The 26,313-nt window shown below is 45.5% G+C and overlaps 1 protein-coding gene across 2 annotated transcripts in view; it reads left to right on the forward strand.

The window, feature by feature from the left end:
- glis3 (GLIS family zinc finger 3) overlaps window positions 1-26,313 on the forward strand; it is a 938,847-nt gene that overhangs the window by 771,524 nt on the left and 141,010 nt on the right. The window contains exon 8 of one of the 2 annotated variants that reach the window (XM_070857596.1): window positions 2,871-2,873. The exons of the other annotated variant lie outside the window; for it this stretch is intronic. Within the exon in view, the coding sequence (XP_070713697.1) occupies window positions 2,871-2,873 (3 nt within the window). The remainder of the gene's footprint in view (window positions 1-2,870; window positions 2,874-26,313) is intronic. 2 annotated transcript variants of the gene reach the window in all.

Raw genomic sequence — 26,313 nt, forward strand, 5'->3', positions numbered from 1 at the left:
CCTCCACTGTATTGCTTCCAGTTTGGCTAGCCCAATCTATGTGCATATTAAAGTCACCCATTATAACTGCTGCACCTTTATTGCATGCACTCCTAATTTCCTGTTTGATGCCCTCCCCAACATCACTACTACTGTTTGGAGGTCTGTACACAACTCCCACTAACGATTTTTGCCCTTTAGTGTTCTGCAGCTCTACCCATATAGATTCCACATCATCCAAGCTAATGTCTTTCCTAACTATTGAATTAATCTCCTCTTTAACCAGCAATGCTACCCCACCTCCTTTTCCTTTTATTCTATCCTTCCTGAATGTTGAATACCCCTGGATGTTAGTCACTCTCTTCCGTTTTATATATCGGTAAAAGCTTTTACTATCTGTTTTTATGTTTTGCGCAAGTTTACTTTCGTAATCTATCTTTCCTTTCTTTATTGCTTTCTTAGTCATTCTTTGCTGTTGTTTAAAATTTTCCCACTAACCTTGGCCACCTTATACGCATTGGTTTTTAATTTGATACTCTCCTTTATTTCCTTGGTTATCCACGGCTGGTTATCCCTTCTCTTACCGCCCTTCTTTTTCACTGGAATATATTTTTGTTGAGCACTATGAAAGAGCTCCTTAAAAGTCCTCCACTGTTCCTCAATTGTGCCACCGTTTAGTCTGTGTTCCCAGTCTACTTTAGCCAACTCTGCCCTCATCCCACTGTAGTCCCCTTTGTTTAAGCATAGTATGCTCATTTGAGACACTACTTCTTCACCCTCAATCTGTATTACAAATTCAACCATACTGTGACCACTCATTCCGAGAGGATCTTTTACTAGGAGATCGTTTATTATTCCTGTCTCATGACACAGGACCAGATCTAAGATAGCTTGCTCCCTTGTAGGTTCTGTAACATACTGTTCTAAGAAAGAATCCCGTATGCATTCTATGAATTCCTCCTCAAGGCTACTTCGTGCGATTTGATTTGACCAATCGATATGTAGGTTAAAATCCCCCATGATTATTGCCGTTCCTTTTTCACATGCTTCCATTATTCCCTTGATTATTGTCCGCCCAACTGTGAAGTTATTATTTGGGGGCCTTTGAACTCCACCACAGGTGCCTTTTTCCCCTTACTATCTCTAATCTCCACCCACAATGATTTAAAATTTTGTTCATTAGAGCCAATATCATCTCTCACAACTGCCCTGATATCATCCTTTGTTAACAGAGCTACCCCACCTCCTTTCCCTTCTTGTCTATCCTTCCGAATTGTCAGATACCCCTGTATGTTTAATTCCCAGTCTTGGCCGCCCTGCAATCATGTTTCTGTAATGGCCACCAAATCATACCCATTTGTAATGATTTGTGCCGCCAACTCATTTACTTTATTTCGAATGCTGCATGCGTTTAGGTAGAGTGTTTTAATACTAGTTTTTAAACCATGATTTTTAAGTTTTGACCCCTCCTGCAGCCCCTTTATATTCATACATATTGTCCCTTCCTATCACCTTGTGGTTTACAATAATCCCAGTGCTACACTGCTCTGTTGCCTCCTGCCTTTTGCATTCTTTCTTGGGGTCCTGTTCATCTGAGCTCTCACCCACTCTGACTAGCTCAGAGATCTCTCCTGGATTCCGAATACTCCTCGCATTGAGGCACCGAGCTTTCAGGCTTGCCTTTTTATTACACTTTGACCCTTTAGAATTTTGCTGTACAGTGGCCCTTTTTTTTTTGCCTTGGGTTTCTCTGCCCTCCACTTTTACTCATCTCCTTTCTGTCTTTTGCTTCTGTCTCCATTTTGTTTCCCTCTGTCTCCCTGCATTGGTTCCCATCCCCCTGCCATATTAGTTTAACTCCTCCCCAACAGCACTAGCAAACACTCCCCCTCGGACATTGGTTCCGGTCCTGCCTAGGTGCAGACCATCTGGTTTGTACTGGTCCCACCTCCCCCAGAACCGGTTCCAATGCCCCAGGAATTTGAATCCCTCCCTGCTGCACCACTGCTCAAGCCACGTATTCATCTGCGCTATCCTGCGATTCCTACTCTGACTAGCACGTGGCACTGTGTAAGGGGTTCACAGGGAGTGTTGTTGTGCCTTGGGTGTCTTTCTCTGGGCTTCTGCCCTCACAGCTTATGCCTGGCCTGTGAGGTACCCTGAGTGCTGCAAGAGCACCCCTGGAGAGACTGTGTCCACAGCTTATGAAGGGGGTTTTGAGACTCGTGCGTCCCCACAGCTTATGCCTAGCCTGTGAGGCACCTGTGAGTGTCAAACACTCTTAACCCCTTCTTCCCTAGCATGTGACACACAGTTGAGCATTTTCGAGGCGCTCCTAGCTTCCCTTACACTGTTCTGACATAAGACTCACGATCAGGAGATGTAATACAATAGAACTGAGACAAGGTGATTCCAAGAGGAACTTCGGCTTCCAATTTATTTTACAAGGTGTATCTCAACAAACAGCAATACACCAACAAAACAATCCCCCTAAATCCCACTAAACGGACACAATGAAAATTTTTACACAAGTTTAGCAGTGCAATGCCCAACCTCCCACCTTTCCTGGCCTAACTGAGTTGGGAGTTCTGGGGACAAGAGGTTATACTCACTACTGTGCCTTCTGCAGTCTGGTGGTTTGTTTCTTCTATCTTCGGTGTCTTCGGACACTGGTTTTCCTTCATGGTCGAGAGGCCTGCTGGTTGTTGGATCACGAGAGCAGAGCGCACACACTGCGTCAGAAACTCCTTTTTATAGCCAGATTATCCAGTCCGCCCCCCGTGCTGAAATCGATCCTTCCCATTGGTGGGCTTTGTGATTTTGAAAAATGCAGCAGTTTTAGATTATTGCGGGGTTTTTTTCCACTGATGTTAACCTACTCAAGGTTTGAGTAGGTGTTGATTGCGTTGGCCTTCTGTAGCCATTGTTTAGGCCCTTGGGTTGTTTTGGGTTCCCTGGTTTCTGAAGGTCTGCATAATTTTCCTCCAATTCAGTTTTCCTAACCTACTCAAGGTTTGAGTAGGTGTTGATTGCGTTGGCCTTCTGTAGCCATTGTGTAGGCCCTTGGTTTGTTTTGGGTTCCCTAGTTTTTTGAAGGTCTGCATAATTTCCTTCCATAGTGTAAACATGGGGAAGACAATAGCCCGATAATGGCGATGAGTTAGTCCCACAGTTTTCAAGCAAGTGCTCTCCCATTGGCTTGAAAACCCCATGCTTCGGGCTGACTCTGTCCCACCATTGGCCCTCCGGTGTCCTCCCCCGTCCAATCACTGCTCTGCCAAGGTCAAACCGCCTCCGTTTCAATTCACATTGCAGCACAGACAGATCCCACAGCCCTTTTCCTTCTGGGTAAAATGAGGGAGTTTTCGTCCTCCCCTACAATTGGTAGCAATCCCGTGATTACTACTTTTGAGGTCCTACTTTTTCATTTAGCTCCTAGCTCCTTAAATTCGTCCCGTAGGACCTCATCCCTTTTTTTACCTATGTCGTTGGTACCAATGTGCACCACAACAACTGGCTGTTCTCCCTCCCTTTTCAGAATGTCCTGCGCATCTCTCACACTCGCACATTCTCTCTCTCACACTCTCTCTCTCACACACTCTCTCTCTCACACGTGCATATTCTCTCTCTCACACACATTCTCTCACACTCACACAATCTCTGTCTCTCACACACTCTCTCTCTCAGACTCGCTCTCTCTCACACACTCTCTTTCACACTCGCACATTCTCTCTCACACACTCTCTCTCACACTCGCACATTCTCTCTCTCACACACTCTCTCTCTCTCACTCACTGTAAAAATCACCCTCCTCTGCCCTTGCTTTGCTGATGTGTGTGTGTGTGTGTGTGTGTGCGCACTGCTGCAGCCGCTGTCTCTCGCAGCCGCCGCTGACGTTGGGAACGGGGGCAGAGCCGGCACCGGGTTCCAGGCACAGAACCTGTACATGCATACTGGTAATATCCATCATTTGTTACTGTTTGTACCTGATTGTACTGATTCACTAAAGTTTTAACTTATAAGTGTAAACTCACCCTAATGATTGTATATATTCATTAAAGTTTTAACTTTACAATGTAGACACCCTAACAGAAAAATCGTTTACCCGGAATAGCCCAATCCCTGAGGGACCCGGATAATCGAGAGTTGCCTATATATACCATTTGGCACAGGAAGACCTCCTTGATTACTGTTATATATGTGGACTTGTATTTACTCTGTACAGCCATCAGAGGGCTCATCCCCTGGAGTCCCAAGGGATTGCATTATCCCTTGGGAGCACAGGTATTTAAGGAGGTTTCACAGGTTGGAGAGGCACTCTGGAGACCTGCAATAAAAGACTACGGTCACACTTTAATTTGAGCTCACAGCATTCAGTCTGATTCTTTCTCCATACACAACAACTGGCAACGAGATACAGATAGCGAACCCAAAGATGCAGAGAACCATGGGCATCCTGGAGAAATTTTCGGAGGGAGATGATTGGGAAACTTTTGTGGAGCGACTCGACCAATACTTCGTGGCCAACGAGCTAGATGGGGAAGAGAGCGCTGCCAAACGAAGGGCGATCCTCCTCACCGCCTGTGAGGCACCAACGCATGACCTCATGAAGAATCTGCTTACTCCAGCGAAACCCACGGAGAAATCGTACGACGATTTGTGCACACTGGTCCGAGAGCATTTGAACCCAAAGGAAAGCGTTCTGATGGCGAGGTACGGGTTCTACACCTACAAAATGTCTGAAGGCCAGGAAGTGGTGAGTTATATCACCGAGCTAAGACGCCTTGCAGGACATTGTGAATTTGAAGGATATTTGGAGCACATGCTCAGAGACGTTTTCGTACTTGGTATTGGCCACGAAACCATACTTCGCAAACTTTTGACTGTAGAGACCCCAACATTGAGTAAGGCCATAGTGATAGCCCAGCATTCATTGCCACCAGTGACAATACAAAGCAAATCTCTCAGCACACAAGTGCTGCTACAAGTACTGTGAACAAAGTGATGTTGTTTTCAAATCGTAACGTACAGGGCAGGTCACACATACCTGCAGCTGCACGTCCGTAGATGACTCAGAGTCCACCATCAAGGGTGATGAATGAAAGGCCATTAACACCTTGTTGGCGCTGCGGGGGTGATCATCGTTTCCATTCTTGCCGAGTACATTTGCAAGGGCTGTGGAACAATGGGACACCTCCAACAAGTGTGCAGGCGAGCTGCTAAGCCTGTTAAACCTGCAAATCACCATGTTGCAAAGGAGGACAGATCCACGGAGGATGACGATGAACCAGAACTTCAGATCAAGGAGGCAGAGGTACATGGGATGCACACATTCACCACGAATTGTCCCCCGAGAATGCTGAATGTTGAACTAAATGGACTCCCGGTGTCAATGGAGCTGGACACAGGCACGAGCCAGTCCATTATGGGCAAAAAGACTTTTGAAAGGTTGTGGTGCAACAAGGCCTCAAGGCCAGTCTTAACTCCAGTTCACACAAAACTAAGAACTTATACTAAAGAACTGATTCCTGTAATCGGCAGTGCTACTGTAAAGGTCTCCTACGATGGAACGGTGCACAAACTACCACTCTGGGTGATACTGGGCGATGGTCCCACGCTGCTCGGCAGGAGCTGGAACTGGGTCAGTGTCCGAGAGCTATCGCCCGCTGATGACACTTCATGTGCCCAGGTCTTAAACAAATTTCCTTCGCTGTTTGAACCAGGCATCGGGAAATTCCAAGGAGTAAAAGTGTAGGTCCACCTAATTCTGGGGGCGCGACCCATCCATCACAAGGTGAGAGCAGTACCACACATGATGAGAGAAAGGGTAGAAATCGAGCTAAATTGGCTACAAAGAGAGGGCATCATTTCACCGATCGAGTTCAGCAAGTGGGCCAGTCCTATTGTCCAAGTCCTCAAGGGAGACGGCACCGTCAGAATCTGTGGCGATTACAAAATAACTACCAATCGTTTCTCTCTACAGGACCAATACCCACTACCAAAGGCCGATAACCTCTTTGCAACGCTGGCGGGAAGAAAGACATTCACGAAATCAGAACTGACTTCAGCCTACATGACGCAGGAACTGGAGGAATCATCGAAGGCCCTCACCTGCATCAACATGCACAAAGGTCTCTTTGTTTATAACAGATGCCCGTTTGGAATCCGATCAGCGGCGGCGATACTCCAGAGAAACATGGAAAGCTTACTGAAGTCGGTCCCGCACACCGTGGTCTTCCAGGACGACATCTTGGTCATAGGTCGGAACACAGTCAAGCAGCTGCAGAACCTGGAGGAGGATCTTAGTCGACTCAACCGCGTGGGGCTCAGATTAAAACGATCGAAGTGTATTTTCCTGGTGCCTGAAGTGGAGTTCTTGGGAAGGAGGATTGTGGCGGACGTCATCAGGCCCACCAACGCGAAGACTGAGGCAATCGAGAACGCACCAAGGCCACAGAACGTGACGGAGCTGCGGTCGTTTCTGGGAGTCTTGAACTACTTTGGTAACTTCTTACCGGGTCTCAGCACACTACTAGAACCACTACATGTTTTACTACGAAAAGTGGGCAAATAGTTTTGGGGCAAAAGCCAAGAAAATGCCTTTATAAAAGCAAGAAAATTGTTATGCTCAAACAAATTGCTTGTGTTGTATGATCCATGTAAGTGTTTGGTACTAGCATGTGATGCGTCGTCTTATGGCGTCGGGTGTGTATTGCAACAAGCTAATGATTTGGGGAAACGGTAACCGGTTGCTTATACATCCAGGAGTCTGTATAAGGCTGAGAGAGCCTACAGCATAATTGAAAAAGAAGCGTTAGCGTGTGTCTATGGGGCAAAGAAAATGTATCAATACCTGTTTGGGCTAAAATTCGAATTGGAAACTGACCATGAGCCACTTATATCCCTGTTTTCCGAGAGTAAAAGGATAAATGCCAACACATCGGCCCGCATCCAGAGATGGGTGCTCACGTTGTCTGCATACAACTACGCCATCCGCCACAGGTCAGGCACAGAAAACTGCGCCGATGCTCTCACTCGGCTGCCATTGCCCACCACGGGGGTGGAAATGGCACAGTCCGCAGATCTAGCCATGGTTATGGAAGCATTTGAGAGTGAGCAATCACCCGTCACTGCCCAGCAGATCAAAATCTGGACAAGCCAGGATCCCTTATTATCTCTAGTCAAAAGCTGTGTGCTTCACGGGAGCTGGTCCAGTGTCCCAGTGGAAATGCAGGAAGAGATAAAGCCGTTCCAGCGGCGCAAAGATGAAATGTCTATACAGGCAGACTGCCTTCTGTGGGGCAATTGAGTAGTAGTCCTCAAGAAGGGCAGAGACACTTTCATCAATGTCCCCCACTGTACCCACCCAGGCATCGCAATGATGAAAGCGATAGCCAAATCCCACGTGTGGTAGCCCGTATCGATACAGACTTAGATTCCTGCCTTCACAGATGTAATACATGCTCGCAGTTAAGCAATGTACCCAGGGAGGCGCCGCTAAGTTTATGGTCTTGGCCCTCCAACCCTGGTCTAGGGTCCAAGTCGACTATGTAGGACCGTTCTTGGGTAAAATGTTCCTTATGGTTGTAGACACATACTCCAAGTGGATTGAATGTGAAATAATGTCGGCTAGCATGTCCGCTGCCACTACTGAAAGCCTGCGGGCCATGTTTGCCACTCACGGCCTACCCGATGTCCTGGTGAGCGACAACGGGCCATGTTTTACCAGTGCTGAGTTCAAAGAATTCATGACCTATGTTTCTATTTTCTATGTTTCTATGTTTCTATAACGGGATCAAACATGTCACATCTGTCCCGTTTAAACCAGCGTCCAATGGTCAGGCAGAGAGAGTAGTGCAAACCATCAAGCAAGACTTGAAGAGGGTAACTGAAGGCTCACTGCAGACTCACCTATCCCGAGTCCTGCTTAACTACCGCACAAGACCCCACTCACTCACTGGGATCCCACTTGCTGAACTGCTCATGAAAAGAGCACTTAAGACAAGGCTCTCGTTAGTGCACCCTGATCTACATGAACAGGTAGAGAGCAGGCGGCTTCAACAAAGTGCATACCATGATAGCGCAAATGTGTCACGCGGGATTGAAATCAATGATCCGGTATTTGTATTAAATTATGGACAAGGTCCCAAGTGACTTCCCGGCAATGTCGTGGCCAAAGAGGGGAGCAGGGTGTTTCGGGTCAAACTTTCAAATGGACTCACTCACCGGAAACACTTGGACCAAATCAAACTCAGATTCACGGACTATCCTGAGCAACCCACCTTGGACCCTACTTTTTGTGATCCCCCAACATACACACCAGTGGCAACCGGAACCACGGTTGACCACGAAGTAGAACCCATCATCCACAGCAGTTCTGCAGGGCCCAACACACCAGGCAGCCCAGCAAGGCCAGCTGCACAGCAGCCCAGCGAGGGCCCAACGAATGATTCAACAGCACCAGCTTTCACACCGAGACGATCAACCAGGGCAAGAAGGGCCCCAAATCGACTCACATTGTAAATAGTTACATTATTGACTTTTGGGGGTGGGGGGGAGTGTTGTTATATATGTGGACTTGTATTTACTCTGTACAACCACCAGAGGGCTCATCCTCTGAAGTCCCAAGGGATCCCACAATCCCTTGGGAGCACAGGTATTTAAGGAGGCTTCACAGGTTGGAGAGGCACTCTGGAGACCTGTAATAAAAGACTAAGGTCACACTTTACTTTGCGCTCACAGTGTTCAGTCTGACTCTTTCTCCATACACAACAATTACTACATACTAACCCTTGTTTCCTCTGTCTTATAGATTCACTTTCTACATTCTTTCTTTCCAATTTCAGCTTTACTTCTTTCCCTATTGAACTTGTTCTCCAGTTCTCATTCCTCTGCCAAGCTAGTTTAAGCTCACTCCAACAGCACTAGCAAATCCCCCTGAGAGGATTTTGGTCCCGGTGCTGTTCAGGTGCAACCGTCCGATTTGTACAGGTCCCGTCTCCTCCAGAAGCGGTCGCAATGCCTCAGGAATTTAAAGCCCTCCCTCCTACCCCAACTCTCCAGCCACACATTCATCCTCTCTATCCTTCTATTCTTGTACTCATTAGCACGTGGCACCAGTAATAACCCGGAGATTACTACCTTTGAGGCCCTACCCTTTATTTTTCTCCTAACTCCCTAAATTCTGCCTGCAGGACCTCATCCCTCTTTCTACCTATGTCATTGGTCCCGATATGGACCATGAACTCCAGCTGTTTACCCTTTGCCATATCCCGTGTGCTCAGCGGTTTCTTGATATCATGTGGAGCGAATCAATTCGGCTGAAGACCAGCATCTGTGATGGTGGGGTGCTCAGGAAGAAGCCAAAATTGATCATCCACTCACCACGTCTGGCTGAAGATGGTTGTGAACGCTTCAGCCTTGTCTGCACTCAAGTGCTGGGGTTTGCCATCATTGAGGATGGGGATGTTCATGGAGCCTCCTCCTCCCATTAGTTGTTTAATTGTCTACCACCATTCACAACTGGATGTGGCAAGACTGCAGTGCTTTCATCTGATCCATTGATTGTGGGGTTGTTTAACTCTTTCTATAGCATACTGCTTCCACTGCTTATCATGAATGTAGTCTTGTGCTGTAGTTACACTAGGTTGGCACCTCATTTTACATACACCTGGTGCTGCTCCTGGCATGCTCTTCTACACTCTTCATTGAACAAGGGTTGGTCGCCTGGTTTGATGGTCATGGTAGAGTGAGGGATATGCCAGGCCATGAGGTTACAGATTGTGGTGGAATACAATTCTGCCATTGCTGATGGCCCATAGTGCCTCGTGGATGCCCAGTTTTGAGCTGCTAGATCTGTTCTGAATCTGTCCCATTTAACACAGTGGTACTGCTATGCAACACGATGGAGGTTGTTCTCAGTGTGAAGATGGGACTTTATCTCCATAAGGACTTTGCAGTGGTCACTCCTATCAATACTGGCATGGCTGGACGCATCTACGACAGGTAGATTGGTGAGAATGAGGTAAAGTAGGTTTTTCCCTCCTCTCACCACCTACCACATGTCCAGTTTGGCAGCTATACCCTTCAGGATTCAGCTAGCTCGGTCAGAAGTAGTGCTACCGAGCCACACTTGGTGATAGATGTTGAAGTCCCTCACCCAGAGTACCTTCTGTGCCCTTGCTATACAAAGTGCTCCTTCCAAGTGGTGTTCAACATGGAGGAGTACTAATTCATCAGCTGAGGGGAGGGCGGTAAATGGCAATCAGCAGGAGGTTTCCTTGCCCATGTTTGACCTGATGCCATGAGACTTCATGGGGTCTGGAGTCAATGTTGAGGACTCCCAGGGCCACTCCCTCCTAACTGTATACCACTGTTCCACCACCTCTGCTTGGTCGTCCTGCTGATAGGACAGGACATATCCAGGGATGGTGATGGAAGTTTCTGGGACGTTGGCTGAAAGCTATGATTGTGTGAGTATTACTGTATCAGGCTGTTGCTTGACTAGCCGTAGGACATCTCTCCCAATTTTGGCACAAGACCCCAGATGTTAGTGAGAAAGACTTTGCAGGATCATCTGGGCTGGGTATGCCTTCATCGTGTCTGAATCCGATGCCTAGGTTAATGCCGGGTGGTCTGTTTTATTATTCTTGCAAATTTTTGTAGCGGTTTGGTATAACTGAATGGCTTGCTAGGGCTTTTCTGAGGGCAGTGGAATATAGTAGCAGTATGGCCGTGAAACTCTGAGGCACTACTCCTAGTCTAAACTCTTATTCAACAGTTGTGCAAATTGAAGAATCAAGCATGAACGTCAGCAAGCCTGTCTTGTAGTGCTTTCAATTTTCAGGCTATTAAACAAAAGCAGTGTGACAATTCAGGCTCTCAGAACTGTATAGTTTCCATCGGCAGACCTGGGTTTCCTATAATCCAAAACCTATTGTTAGAAATAACCAATGTATGGCTATCTCTGGTCACTTTAATAATCAGGATCAACTGTAAACCAGTATGGTGGGTTTATTGTGTTTAATCAAAGTTTAAGACAGAATATAACATGTTAGTTATACAGCAAAAACATATGACCGTGACAAGTAGCTAGTACCGACCCAATTGGACAAATGGCTGGTGCACATGAGCAGTTCTCTGGCTTGCCCCGTCTCTTCCTTTCATCTAGAGCCTCCTTCGGTAAGCAAAGGATCATTCTTGAAGAGTGTTCGACCAGCCCAACTTCTGGTTCTTCCCTCCATCAAGCCCTGAGGCGATTACTTTTATTCCCTTTTTAGGGGTGGCCTGAAATGGGATATTGACAGGACCTTTTGACCTATAGAGATTCCCCTAAAAACTCAATACCCAATGAGGCTTTGAGTTCTTTGACTTGATTCTCGAAACAAAACCTTCCCTAAAGATGTCTCATGATCGTGTTCACATGTCTTTTCCTGTTAATACTTATTGAAAGTTCTTCCTTTGGAATTTGTCTTATCTCTTTTGATCAACAGGGAATCAAAAGATTAGGGGACTGAAATTGCCCTCCCAAATGGGGCGCACTTACCATTTTGTAAGTGTTCTGTCCGCCCCATGATAATCCAGCGAAATTCAGGACTTGATTTTTTTTTCCGGTCGGAGCGGTGTTGCAGTCATCAGCGGGGCACGAGTGCGGGACGCATCACAATGTCCCTCCACTTCAGTTAAAGGGGAGGGCTGCTACGAATTCTGCAGCCACTTTAGTGGCAAACACTGGGCCACCAGGGAGGTTTTCGACCGAGCCAGTGGCCTGGCACCCAAGAGGGGATGCCCGGCTGAATCCGTTGGCATAATTGCTGACCTGACCTGACAGTCGGCCGACAATAAAAAAATAACATGGAGTCACCAGTGATGCGACTTCCCCTTTAAGGGCAGACCTGCCACCCCACCACTGACAGCTTCCCACTGGGAGGGCAATTTCGGTCCCCTAATCTTTTGGTTCCCTGTTGATCAAAAGAGATAAGACAAATTCCAAAGGAAGAACTTTAAGTATAAACAGGAAAAGACATGTGAACACGATCATGAGGCATCTTTAGGGAAGGAGTTGTTTCAAGAATCAAGACAAAGAACTCAAAGCCCCATTGGTATGGTATGGTAACCTGTTCCCACCGCTTCTGGCCCGGGGCAATTTCGGTCAGGTCGGCCCATCTGTCTGATCCCAGTCAGTAAGGCCTCTTCGCTCTATTCCCGCCTCTTAGCGGCAGTATTGGAGCTTATGGAGGGGGAAAATTTTGGCCCCTAGCACTTCTAAGCATTCTAATAACAGTCTGAGGAGACGTTTCGTCTCCAATTCTAACACAACCATGTAAACACAGTATTCTTCACCTCACAGTTTTGCTCGCATAACCATACCAAATGCATTTTGGACACCCCTGATTTGTAACACTATATTTTTTATGTGGATAAAGGAATGAGAGCAGCATGCCACAGAATTACCAGTTACCCTTTTACACAGACAATTACACACTGGAGGTTACTTGGGCTCAGGCAAAAAACACGAGTGCCGATTTTAAACTCGGCCTGCCAGTGGGAATGTGGCAGGTGAAGGGTTCAAATAGTTTCTGGAGGCTCAGCGCACCATTCCCACCCCACACCACTTTATCTCATCATTTTTTAACTGCGTGTCAGGCACCCACCCCAGGCAAGCGTGGTCATTAAAATGATGTCATATCCACCCCCACTGCATTTAATGCTGAAAGTGCAGATATCTGGTTTTCCATCAGAGTTTCCAGCTTCCAGGTCACTACTTGTATACTTTTGTTGCCTTACAACCATTTAGTTAATCCTTGCCTTTATTACTTCTAACCCTGACTATTCCAATGCTCTCCTGTCGACCTTTCATCCTGCACCTTTCATAAACTTGAGCTCATCCAAAAGTATGTTACCCATCTCCTAACTGACACCAATTCACATTTACCCATCACTTCTGTGCTCGCTGACCTGCATTGGCTCCCGGTCTGACAACACCTCAATTTTAAAATTCTCATGCTTGTTTTTCCCTCCAAGGCTGCACCCTCTCTATCTCTGTAACCTCCTCCAGCCTTACAACCAATGTTCCCTTTAAGCTGCAATACAAAAGCAAAATACTGCAGATGCTGGAAACCTGAAATAAAAGCAGAAAATACTCAGCAGATCAGGTAGCATCTGTGAAGAGCGAAACAAAGTTAACGTTTTAGGTTGATGACCTTTCGTCAGAACTGGTAAAAGTTAGAGATGTAACAGGTTTTAAGCAAGTGCAGTGGCAGGTAAAGGCAGGAGGAGAGGAAAGAAAAAAAGGTAGGTCTGTGTTAGGGTGGAAGGCAGGAGTTATTACATTTAATTAAAACAAAAGTTATGATTGTACAAAGCAAAAGGAGATGGTAATGGGACAAGTAAAGACAAAAAAGATAAATCTAGAAAAGGTGTAAATCTGCTATACCCTTTTTAGACTCATCTTTTGTTTCTCAATAGGTAAGTAATTTGAATGTTACTTATTTCTACCAATCAACTGTATGGGATATGAATTGCAGTGCCTTGGTTGACGAGAGAGTAAGGGGCCGAAATTCAGCCTCCCGATAAGGCTCATGACCATCGGAAAGCCGCGGCCACGCGGCAGTGTTGAATGGCCGCCGATTTGTAGGTGAAGTTCTCCCTGGTGGTTTTTCCGGGTGGTTCCCACTTCCGCCCCACTGTTGTTTGAACCCTCCTAAGTGCGACATCAAAGTGCACACCACACCCTCTCTTGGGTGCCAGGCCACTGACCCGGCCAAAAACCTCCCTGGTGGTCCAGTGGACCTAACTTAAAAAGTTGAAGAGCTCGCAGCAGCTCTCCCCTTTAACTGAAGTGGAGAGATGTGTTGACACGCCAGTGCGATGACGTCACCAGCCCGGCGCTGATGACTGACAGCGGCGAGACTCAGTCCCGCCTCCACTTCTGCCCCCATTATGACCAACTTCCGCCCGGCTCAGAAAAAAACCCGACAAAGTGCTGAATTTTGCAAAATGGGCCGCCGCATCCATTGCGACGGCCAAAACACAAGAAAAACGGTAGGAGTGACCCGTTTCTGGCGGGGGTGAATTTCTGCCCCTAATTTTCTTGGCTAGGTCTGAAGAAAAGCCTATTTGAATTTCCATCTCTCATGATAATCCCTTTGATGATTCCAGCAGTCACAGACAATGATTTCCATCTACCCAAACCATGGCCAGCTTGCCTACATGATTATTATTTTGAAAACCTGAGGTACAAGCCAATCCAGCTTGATCAGATTGGATTCTGATTCTAGCTGCTTTATTAACAGTGACAGGCCACCTCCCCGTGAATCTAGCAGCTATCTCCAGCAAGTATTTGTGTATTACTTTACCCCAGGAGTCAGGACAAAGGAATTCTTTTCAGAATGCAGATAAGAGTTCAAGTCTAAATTCACAAGTTTAAATTACCCCTATCTAACATTTCATATGAAAAATAAGAGATTTTACAGTTTGAAGAAAGGTAGGGCTCTGTTTCTGTCAAAACATGCAAATCTTATGTTATTACTGCTCTGAACTGAGCTTTCGAGCACATAACTGCAGCACAATGCCGCTGCCGCCATTTTTTTTGCCGGCTGACTTCCATGTCAGCCAGACTATTGTGCCTCAAGGTTCGGCCGGGCCACCAACAGGCAGCCTGGCACTCCCTCTTGGGTGCCAGGCCACTGGCCCGGTCGAAACCCTCCCTGATGGTCCAGTATCTGATCGCAACTGATGGCCGATTCTCTCCTCTTTAACGAAGGTGAGATACGTGGTGATGCAGACGCGCAATGACGTCACCACCGCTCCACTGCTGAGTGACAGCGGCGGAGAATCTGTCCTGCCTCCACTTCCACTTCCACCACTCACCAGCACTTACTGCAGCACTTCCGCCCACTTTATGACCAACTTCCAGGCTGATTAAAAAAAGACAAAGAGGTGAATTTAGCGAAACGGCGGTAAAAACTCTATTTAAAAAAAAAGGTCGGAGCGTCAGCTTTCCGGCGGGACTAAATTTTGGCTCCCCTATCTGTAATCTCCTCCAACCCCACAACCCCCCGAGATGTCTGCGCTCCTCTAATTCTGCCCTCTTGAGGATCCCTGATTATAATCGCTCAACCATTAGTGGCCGTGCCTTCCGTTGCCTCGGCCCTAAGCTCTGGAATTCCCTGCCTAAACCTCTCCGCCTCTCTACCTCTCTTTCCTCCTTCAAGACGCTCCTTAAAACCTGCCTCTTTCACCTGCCCTAATTTCTCCACATGCAGCTCAGTGTCAAATTGTTTATCCCATAATACTCCTGTGAAGCCCCTTGGGCATTTCACTATGTTAAAGGCGCTATATAAATACAAGTTGGTGGTGTTGTGGCCAGGAAGTCCACAAAAGCTGTTCGCTGTGGCTCAGTCTCTAATTTTCACTCTTTCTGTGAGGAACCTCCAGACTTTATTCAATGCATCCCTTGAACACACAGCAAACATTGGCCACTGGCCAAATGGGAAGCTTTAGGCACAAGTGCAGCATTTGTTGTATTAGCTGATTGCTTTAATGTTATGTTGGTTCATAACTAGCTGTGGTTTCTTTACAATATTATATCTACATATTGTTTCAAAATAATTTGAATATTTGTATAAATGTTCGGACAATGTAGCAGGCTTCCAGTGACACACAGCTCACCATCTACACCTGGCTAACAAAGCCTTCAAATCCATCTTGTTTCCAGTAAATAATTACAGCACTTTGCTTTCTTTAGAGATACCAGTTAAGAAGAGCTGGTGTTATCTCCACACTGCTGCAAATGTCAGACCATGTGCCGTTACACCCGTTGTAATGACCTGGAACACTAACTTGGTAACATTATAACAGAGTTACAGTTTCAGGCAGGAGAAGACCTTCGCACCATCCACAGTATTCCCGGAATGTATTTCTAATAATCCGGAGTTCTATTTGATGACCAGAACCAATCTAGTTCCTTCTTGAAACCCATTAAGATTTCTTGTTCCACATATCTAACACCTGTACATCCTCCTGCACTTCCTATTCTATTTTGCTGTCCTCAATTTGTTAATATGATACCTTGTGCTTACATTCTGTACACAGGAGGAAAGCTTACTTGGATCTAATTTGTCCAAATCTTTCATAATTTTAAATACTTCTGTCATATCCCCTCTCAGTCTCTCTTTTCAATAAAGAAAAGACTCATGGTAGTCAATCTATCCTCATGTGATTTTCCCTTAAGTTCTGTAATTAACCATGTAGCGCACCCATCTAATAACTCGATATCCTTTTTTGAAATAGGGAAACCAAATCTGGCCACAGTACTCCAGATGCTCTCATCAGTGCCAAATACAGTTTTAAAATGACCTCTCTGGAATAGTGCGGCGAAAATTGCAGCCTCGCCGGGTGCGTACAAAGTGGTCCAACCGTGGCTAAGAAGAAAAGTTAAATATAGTATTAAATCAAAGGAAGAGGTTTATAATGTTGTCAAAAAAAATTGTAAACCTGAGGATTGGGAAGATTTTTGAATTCAGAAAAGGAGGACCAAGAAATTGAGAAGGAAAGAGAGAAAAGAATATGAGAGTAAATTAGCAAGAGACATAAAATCAGATTGTAAACGTTTCTATAGGTATGTAAATAGGAAGAGATTAGTGAAAGTAAACTTGGGCCTATTAGAGGCAGAGACAGGAGAAATTATAATAGGCAGCAAGGAAATGGCAGGGATGTTAAACAAATACTTTAGAACATAAGAACATAAGAAATAGGAGCAGGAGTAGGCCATACGGCCCCTTGAGCCTGCTCCGCTATTTAATACGATCATGGCTGATCCGATCAAGGACTCAGGTCCACTTATCAGCCCACTCCCCATAACCCCTTAATCCCTTATCAGTTAAGAAGCTGCCTATCACTGTCTTAAATTTATTCGATGTCCCGGCTTCCACAGCCTTCTGAGGTACAGCAAGCAATTAGGAAAGCAAATGGTATGTTAGCTTTTGTTACAAAGGGATTAGAATGCAAGAGTAAATAAGCCTTCCTACAATTATACAGACATTTGTGAAGCCATACCTGGAGTACTGTGTACAGTTCTGGTCTCGTTACCCAAGGAAAGACATACTTGCCTTACAGGGAGTGCAACAAATGTTCACTAATCTGGGGTTCCTGGGATAAGGGGATTGCCCTATGAGGAGTGATTGAGTAGACTAGGCCTATATTTCCTAGACTTTAGAAGAATGTGAGGTAATCTAATTGAATCATGTAAAATTCTTAAGGGCCTTGACAGGGTAAATGCTGAGGAGATGTTTCCCCTGGCTGGGGAATGTAGAACACGGGGCCACAGTCTCAAAATAAAGGGTCGGCCATTTAGGACTGAGAGGAAGGGAACTTTCTTCATTCAAAGGGTTGTGAATCTTTGGAATTCTCTATTCCAAGGAGCTGTGGAGACTCAGTCATTAAGTATATTCAAGACAGCGGTGGACCAATTTTAGGGAACAATAACAACTTGTATTTGTATAGTGCCTTTAATGTAGTGAAACGTGCCAAAGCGCTTCACAGGGGTATTATGAGGTTTTAAAAATTTGACATCGAGCTACAAAAGGAGAAATTAGGGCAGGTCAAAAAGGTCGGTTTTAAGGAGTGTGTTGAAGGAGAAAAGAGAGGTAGAGGGGCACAGAGGATTAGACAGGAAATTTCAGAGCTTAGGGCCTCGGCAACAGAAGGCTCAACCATTGTTGAGCGATTATAATCAGGAATGCTCAAGTGGGCAAAATTAGAGGAGCACAGACATCTCTGGGGGAGGGGGTGGGTGGTGGGCTGGAGGAAATTAAAGAGATAGGGAGTGGTGAGGGCATGGAGGGATTTGAAAATAAGGATGAGAATTTTGAAATCGAGGCGTTGCTTAACTGGGAGCCAGTGCAGGTCAATGAACACAGGGGTGATGGGTGAGCGGGACTTGGTGCGAGTTAGGACATGGACATCCGAGTTTTAGATCACCTCTAGTTTTCGTAGGGTAGAATGTAAGAGGCCAGGCAGGAGTGCATTGGAACAGTTAAGTCTAGAGATAACAAAGGCATGGATGAGAGCTTCAGCAATGGATGAGCTGAGGCACGGGTGGAGACACGGAGGTGGAACTAGGCAGTCTTAGTTATGCTGCCGATATGTGGACAAAAGCTAACTTCAGGGTCAAGTATGAGCGCAAGGTTGGTAACATTGTGATTCTGCCTCACAGACGTTGGGGACAAGGATGGAGTCACAAAGGGAATTAAGGGATATAGGGATAGTGCGGGAAGGTGGAGATGAGGTGGAAGATCTGCCTTGATCTTGCTGAATGGCGGAGCAAGCTCAAAGAGCCAAATGGCCTACTAGAATCACAGAATTATAGAAATTTACAGCATGGAAGGAGGCTATTTCGGCCCATCGTGTCCGCGCCGGCCGACCAAGAGTTAGCCAGCCTAATCCCACTTTCCAGCTCTTGGTCCATAACCCTGTAGGTTACAGCTCTTTAAGTGCACATCCAAGTATCTTTTAAATGTGGTGAGGGTTTCTGCCTCCACCTCTCAAGCAGTGAGTTCCAGACCCCCACTACCCTCTGGGTGAAGAAATTTCCCCTCATATCTCCCCTAAACCTTCCCCCAATTATTTTAAATTTATGCCCCTGGTTGTTGACCCCTCTGCCAAGGGAAACAGGTTCTTCCTATCCACTCTATCCAGGCCCCTCATAATTGTATACATCTCAATCAAGTCTCCCCTTAGCCTCCTCTGTGCCAAAGAAAACAGACCCAGCATCTCCAATCTTTCCTCATAGCCAAAATTCTCCAGTCCAGGCAACATTCTTGTAAATCTCCTCTGCACCCTTTCCAGTGCAATCACATCTTTCCTGTAATGTGGTGTCCAGAACTGCACACAGTACTCCAGCTGTGGCCTAACCAGTGTTTTATATAGTTCAAGCATAATCTCCTTGCTCTTGTAATCCATGCCTCAACTAATAAAGGCAAGTATTCCATATGCCTTCTTAACTAACTTATCTACCTGGCCTGCTACCTTCAGGGATCGGTGGACCTGCACTCCAAGGTCCCTTTGTTCCTCTACACTTTTCAGTGTCGTACCATTTAGTGTGCATTCCCTTGCCTTGTTTGACCTCCCCAAATGCATTACCTCACACTTATCCGGATTGAATTCCATTTGCCACTGTTCTGCCCACCTGATGAGTACATTGATATCTTCTTGCAATCCGCAGCTTTCTTTTTCATTATCAACCACACAGCCTATTTTAGTGTCATCTGCAAACTTCTTAATCATACTCCCAACATTTAAGTCCAAGTCATTGATGAATACCACAAACAGCAAGGGACCCAGCACTAAGGCCTGCGGAACCCCACTGGATACAGCCTTCCAGTCACAAAAGCACCCATCAACCATTACCCTTTGCTTCCTGTCTCTGAGCCAATTTTGGATCTAACTTGCCACTTTGCCCTGGATCCCTTGGGCTAGTACTTTCGTGATCAGTCTGCCATGTGAGACCTTATCAAAAGCTTTGCTAAAATCCATATACACCACATCATACGCACTGCCCTTATCGACCCTCCTGGTTACCTCCTCGAAAAATTCAATTAAGTTAGTCAGACACAACCTTCCCGTGATAAATCCATGCTGACTATCCTTGATTAATCCCTGTCTTTCCAAATTAAGATTTATCCTGCCGCCCGGATTTTTTCCAATAATGTTACCGAGGTTAGGCTGCCTGGCCTGTAAATTAAAGGCCTATCACTTTCTCCCTTTTTAAACAAAGGTACAACATTAGCAGTCCTCCAGTCCTTTGGCACCACATCTGTAGTCAGAGGGGATTAGAAAATGATGATCAGAGCCTCTGCTATTTCCTTTTTTGCTTCTCTTAACAGCCTGGGATACATTTCATCCAGGTCTGCGGATTTATCCACTTTCAAAGCTGTTAAGCCCCTTAATACTTCCTCTCTCACTATGTGTATCTCATCTAATATTTCACACTCCTCCTCCCTCATTGCAAAGTCTGCATCATCCCTCTCTTTTGTGAAAACGGATGCAAAATATTCATTAAGAATCCTACCCACGTCTTCTGCCTCCACTCACAGATTTCCTTTATGGTCTCTAATAGGCCACACTCTTTCTCTAGTTATCCTCTTGCTCTTAATATATTTATAAAACATCTTTGGGTTTTCCCTGATTTTACTTGCCAACATTCTTTCATGCTCTCTCTTTGCTTTCCTGATTTTTTTTTAATTGTACCCCTGCACTTCTTATACTCCTCTAGAGTTTCTGCAGTATTGAGTTCCCGGTATCTGTCATAAGCTTCCTTTTTTTCTTTATCTTACCCTGTATGTTCCTTGACATCCAGGAGGGCTCTAGATTTGTTAGCCCCACCCTTTTTTTAAAAAGGGAACATACTTGCTCTGTACCCTCAGGATCAGCTCCTTGAATGCCTCCCATTGCTCTGACGCTGATTTACCCTCAAATAGCCATTTCCTGTCCACTTTGGCCAAATCCCATCTCAGCTCAGCCAAACTGACTTTACCCCAGTTGAGAATTTTTATTCCTGGTCCCCCTTTGTCCTTTGCCATAACTACCCTAAATCTTACTGAATTATGATCAGTAGCACTAATATGCTCCAATATGCTCTCCCACTGATACCCCTTCCACCAAAATCATTCCCCAAAACCAAGTCCAGAACTGCACCCTCCCTTGTTGGGCTTGTTATATACTAGCTAAAGTAGTTTTCCTGAATGCATTTTAGGAATTCTGCACCCTCTGTACCATTCACACTACTTTTTTCCCAATTAATATTAGGGTAGTTGAAATCCCCCACTGTTACAGTTCTATAGTTTTTGCACTTTGCAGCAATTTGCCCACATATTTGTTCTTCTATCTCCCTCTGACTGCTTGGGAGTCTACATTACACTCCCAGTAGATTGCCCCTTTTTTGTTCTTTAATTCAACCCATATGGCCTTGTTTGATGATCCCTTTAACATATCATCCCTTCTCATAGCTGTAATTATTTATTTATTCAATACTGTGACCACCCTCCTTTTTTACCACCCTCTCTATTCCATCTGAAAACCCTGTAACCAGGAATGTTGAGCTGCCATACCTGCCTTTCTTTTAGCCAAGTCTCAGTAATAGCTATAATAGCATACTCCCAAGTTTCAATCTGTGCTCTCAGCTCATCTGCCTTATTTCCTATATTCCTTGCATTGAAATATATACCATTTACTATTGCCAAACTCCCCTGTTGTCTATTTTCCAGACTTTGTTTCCTCTGCCTTCCAAATTCACTTTCTAATTCTACTTCTCTGCTGCCCAGTTCCAGCTTTGCTTCTCTCCCCACTGAATCTATTCTTCGGTTCCCATCCCCCTGTCAAGCTATTTTAAACCCTCCCCAACAGCATTAGCAAAACTTCCCAGGAGGATATTGGTCCTGGCTCTGTTGAGGTGCAACTCGCCCAGCTCATATTTGTTACGTTCCTATGTTCTTATGTTATGTTTTGAATTTGTGCACATTGATATTCATCATTTATCACAATTTGGTATCATCTGTAATTGTGGACATTTTGGACACAATTCCTTCCTCTAAATCATTTCTAAAAATTATGAACAACTGTGGCCCCAACCCAGAAACATACGACACTCCACTGGTAACTGGCTACCAACCAGATATTTGCCCATGCAGTACTATTTGCTGTCTTCCAGCCAACTATTCTCCAGACCATGGTAAGACATTCCCATCTATCGCATGGACATGGACTTTCTGTAGCAGCCTTTTATGTGGGACAGTACCAAATGCCTTCCTGAAATCCAGGTCGATGATGTCCACTGTCTATTCTCTATCTACTAGGTCTGTCATCTCAAAAAATCCAACAAATTAGTCAAGCATGATCTCCCACTCTTAAAACCATGCTAACTCTCTCGGATTAGCTCATGCCCCTCGAGATTCTCCCTTATGTTGTCCCTCACAGTACTTTCAAACACTTACCTAACTTACAAGTCTATAATTTGATAGTTCATCCTCCACGTCTTTTTGAAAATGGGAGTAATTGCTATTTTCCAGTCCTGTGGAATTTGATCTGTGTCCAGTGAACTGTGCAAAATATTCACAAGAGGACAATATTAAATCAGTATTTGATTCATTGGCCATGGAAACTTTGCAAATGCCTAGTGAGGTGAAATTGCATATGAATATTTAAAATGTTCATATGAAATGCCCTCTGTCCATTATGTCAATTGAGGCACTAACCCAATTTTTGAAAGTACACTAAAATCACTCAGTACGATTTTGCTCCACATATAATTTATTGCATTAAAAAAAACTTTTGGTACAGGCCTGGGACTGATTGCTGCAAGGGAAATACTTCAGATCAGTTAGGTTCCAGAATTAACAATTCTAGGGTCCCGGCAGGACATTATTTTGTAGAATATTTGATTGTATGGGGCAGAGATTCCTGTTCATGCATCTGGGCGTTATTCAACCACCTGAACATAGTGCATCGAGGACAATTAGGTGTGAAGGATATTACACCTGTAAGGTCCGTCAATCCGTTGTATTCTGCCGCCGGGCTGGTCTTAACTCAAGTCTCCGACACGAGATTCTTGACTCACTTACTAGAGGAGAGTAGCTGAGGTGGTTATCCCGTTGCCTTCCTCATGGTTTTTATCTTCGGAGTACCTTCTCCTAAGTGGGCTGCAAACAAAGTTAAAGAGTCACACCTACCCTTTATGATGGGTGGGGGAGGATGGAGGCACGCACAGGCATTAGATGCAAGTATCCCTGCTCAACATCAATCCAATATTCAGAACCAGCGCTTGGCTCGCTGGAGCTAGCTGGAGTGTGGCCCCAACCCCAACCCTTTGTCGGGACCCATATGCTCTGCAACCCAGGATGTAAAGCCCATTTTCTAGCCTCCACTTGCCAAGGCTGTCTAGAACAGGGCTCTAACCCTTTAGCTACTGACTCAGGTGACAAAGCTACCACAGAGTCAAAGGCTCACTCCACCCATAAACTGCCCCATTTGCTTTTCAAACTATTAATTTAAATGACCAGAACATTGGTAGACTCCATTACTGGCCCAGGAGCAACAGAAGAATCTGCTTCTATATTTTGATACACTCCCTACAACCTGGAATTCTTTTCTGTTGAGGGACGCAAAGACATTCTCATTTTTTACTGGAACCGGGATTCAGAAAGTGCTGAACTATAGTATTTGGCAGTATGTAAATAGCCTTTTTGAAAAATTTCGGTCGATAAATTCTAAATTCTAAATTCTAGATTGACACAAATTTATAAATTTAATACCTCAGCAAAAGCCTTGTAAATTGGTGAAATACATCAGAATTCTGTCTTCCTCAAATCTTTTGAGATTAGGTGATGGATGTTCACTTGTAATGGAATTCGGATTGATTGTCCTGAATTCTTCAGGGGAAAAAGATACATTTCAAGCACACTGCATTCTAGTTAGTATTCATCAAAATGTCTAGGTTGTATTTTACTTGACCACTGCTCTGTGGATGCTCGATGTGGACCCTACTAGAAGCATTTCTAGACATCATTCTGTCAGCAATTTTAAGAATTTATTGATTTGAAAAGGCGATGTTAAAAAAGTTAAATATATTTCAGAAAATTAGCTCTTGCACCAACATGTTTTTGGACTTACTGACATGGCAGTTGTTATGTATGTAAACCTGTAATTAACATGTCTAACCATCAGAGGGCTTATCCCCTGGAATCCCATGGGATCCCACAATCCCTTGGGAGCACCTGTATATAAGGAGGCCTCACAGGCTGGAGAGGCACTCTGAGATCTGTAATAAAGGACTACGGTCACACTTACTTTGAGCTTGCAGTATCTAGTCTGACTCTTTATCCAAGACATAACAACTGGCGACGAGATACAGATGACGAACCCCAATGCAACAATGCAGAGAACTGTGGGCATCCTGGAGAAATTTTCGGAGGGAGATGATTGGGAAACCTTCGTGGAGTGACTTGATCAATACTTCGTGGCCAACAAGCTGGAAGGAGAAGAGAACGCTGCCAAATGAAAGGGTGATCCTCCTCACTGTTTGTGGGGCACCAATGTATGGCCTCATGAAAAACCTGCTTGCTCCAGCAAAACCCACAGACAAGTCATACGATGAGTTGTGCACACTGGTCTTGGAGCATCTAAACCCGAAGGAAATCGTTCTGATGGCGAGGTATCGGTACTACATGAACAAGAGGTTTGAAGGCCAGGAAGTGGCGTGCTACGTCGCTGAGCTAACGTGCCTTGCAGGACATTGTGAATTTGAAGGACACTTGGAGCATATGTTCAGGGACTTCTTTGTACTTGGCATTGGCCTTGAAGTAGTATTTCGCAAACTTTTGACTGTAGAGACCCCAACCTTGAGTAAAGCCATAGCGATAGCCCAGGCGTTTATCTCCACTAGTGACAATACCAAACAAATCTCTCAGCACACTAGTGCTGCTGCAAGTACTGTGAACAAAGTAACATTGTTTTCGAATCGAAATGCACATGGCAGGACTTACACGCCTGTAACTGCACGTCCGCAGATGACTCAGAGTCTGCCATCAAGGGTGGTGAATACAAGGCAATTAACACCTTGTTGGCACTGCGGGGATGATCGATTCCATTCATGCCGCTTCAAAGGATACGTTTGCAAGGGCTGTGAAACAATGGGACACCTCTAACATATGTGCAGGCGAGCTGCAAACCCTGCTAATCCTGCAAACTACCATGTTGCAGAGGAGGACAGATCCACGGTGGATCATGATGAAGCAGAGCCTCAGACCGAGGAGGCAGAGGTATATGGGGTGCACACATTTACTACAAAGTGTCTCCCAATAATGCTGAAGGTTGAATGAACTGGACTCCCGGTGTCCATGGAGCTGGACACAGGCGCAAGCCAGTCCATAATGAGTAAAAAGACTTTTTATAAGTTGTGGTGCAACAAGGCTTCAAGGCCAGTCCAGACTCCCATTCATACCAAACTTAGAACGTACACAAAGGAACTGATTCCCGTAATTGGCAGTGCTACCGTAAAGGTCTCCTATGATGGAGTGGTGTACGATTTACCACTCTGATACCGGGCAATGGCCCCAAGCTGTTCGGCAGGAGCTGACTGGGAAAGATATGCTGGAACTGGGACGACGTCCGAGCTCTTTCGTCCGTCGACGACACCTCTTGTGCCCAGGTCCTAAGCAAGTTCCCCGCGCTGTTCGAACCAGGCATCCGGAAGTTCCAAGGAGCAAAAGTGCAGATCCATTTGATTCCGGGGGCACGACCCATTCATCACAAGGTGATGAATGATGAGAGAGAGGGTGGAGATCGAGCTGGACAGGTTGCAACGAGAGGACATCATTTCGCCGATCCCAATTCAATGAGTGGGCCAATCCGATTGTTCCAGTTCTCAAGGGATATGGCACCGTTCGAATCTGTGGTGATTACAAAGTAACTATCAATCGTTTCTCACTGCAGGATCAATAAAGGCAGACAACCTATTTGCGATGCTGACAGGAGGGAAAACGTTCAGGAAGCTGGACTTGACCTCGGCCTACAAGACGCAGGAGCTGGAGGAATCTTCGAAAAGCCTCACCTGCATCAACACGCACAAAGGTCTTTTCGTTTACAACAGGTGCCCGTTTGGGATTCAGTCGGCCGTGGCGATATTCCAGAAGAACATGGAAAGCTTGCTGAAGTTGGTCCCGCGCACCGTGGTCTTCCAGGACGACATCTTGGTTACAGGTCAGGACATCGTCGAGCACCTGCAGAACCTGGAGGAGGTTCTTAGTCGGCTTAATCGTGTGGGGCTCAGGCTAAAACGCTCGTAATGCGTTTTCCTGGTGCCTAAAGTGGAGTTCCTGAGGAGAAGAATCACGGCAGACGGCATCAGGCTCACCGATTCGAAGACGGAGGCAATCAAAAATGCACCAAGATCACAGAACATGACGGAGCTGCGGTCATTTCTAGGACTCCTGAACTATTTTGGTAACTTCTTACCGGGTCTTAGCACACTGTTAGAACCCCTGCACTCTTTACTGCGTAAAGGAGATGAATAGGTAGGGGGTAAAAGCCAAGAAAATGACTTTGAGAAAGCTAGGAAGCTGTTATGTTCAAACAAATTGCTTGTGTTGTACGATCCATGTAAACGTTTGGTACTAGCATGTGATGCGTCATCATACGGGGTCGGATGTGTATTGCAACAAGCTAATGAATTTGGTAAATTGCAACCGGTTGCTTTTGGACCCAGAAGTCAGTCTAAGGCCAAGAGGGCCTCCAGTATGATCGAAAAAGAAGCATTGGCGTGTGTTTACGGGGTAAAGA

Source organism: Pristiophorus japonicus, chromosome 1 (genome assembly GCF_044704955.1).
Source record: "Pristiophorus japonicus isolate sPriJap1 chromosome 1, sPriJap1.hap1, whole genome shotgun sequence".
In the NCBI taxonomy this organism is placed as follows: Eukaryota; Metazoa; Chordata; class Chondrichthyes; family Pristiophoridae; genus Pristiophorus; species Pristiophorus japonicus.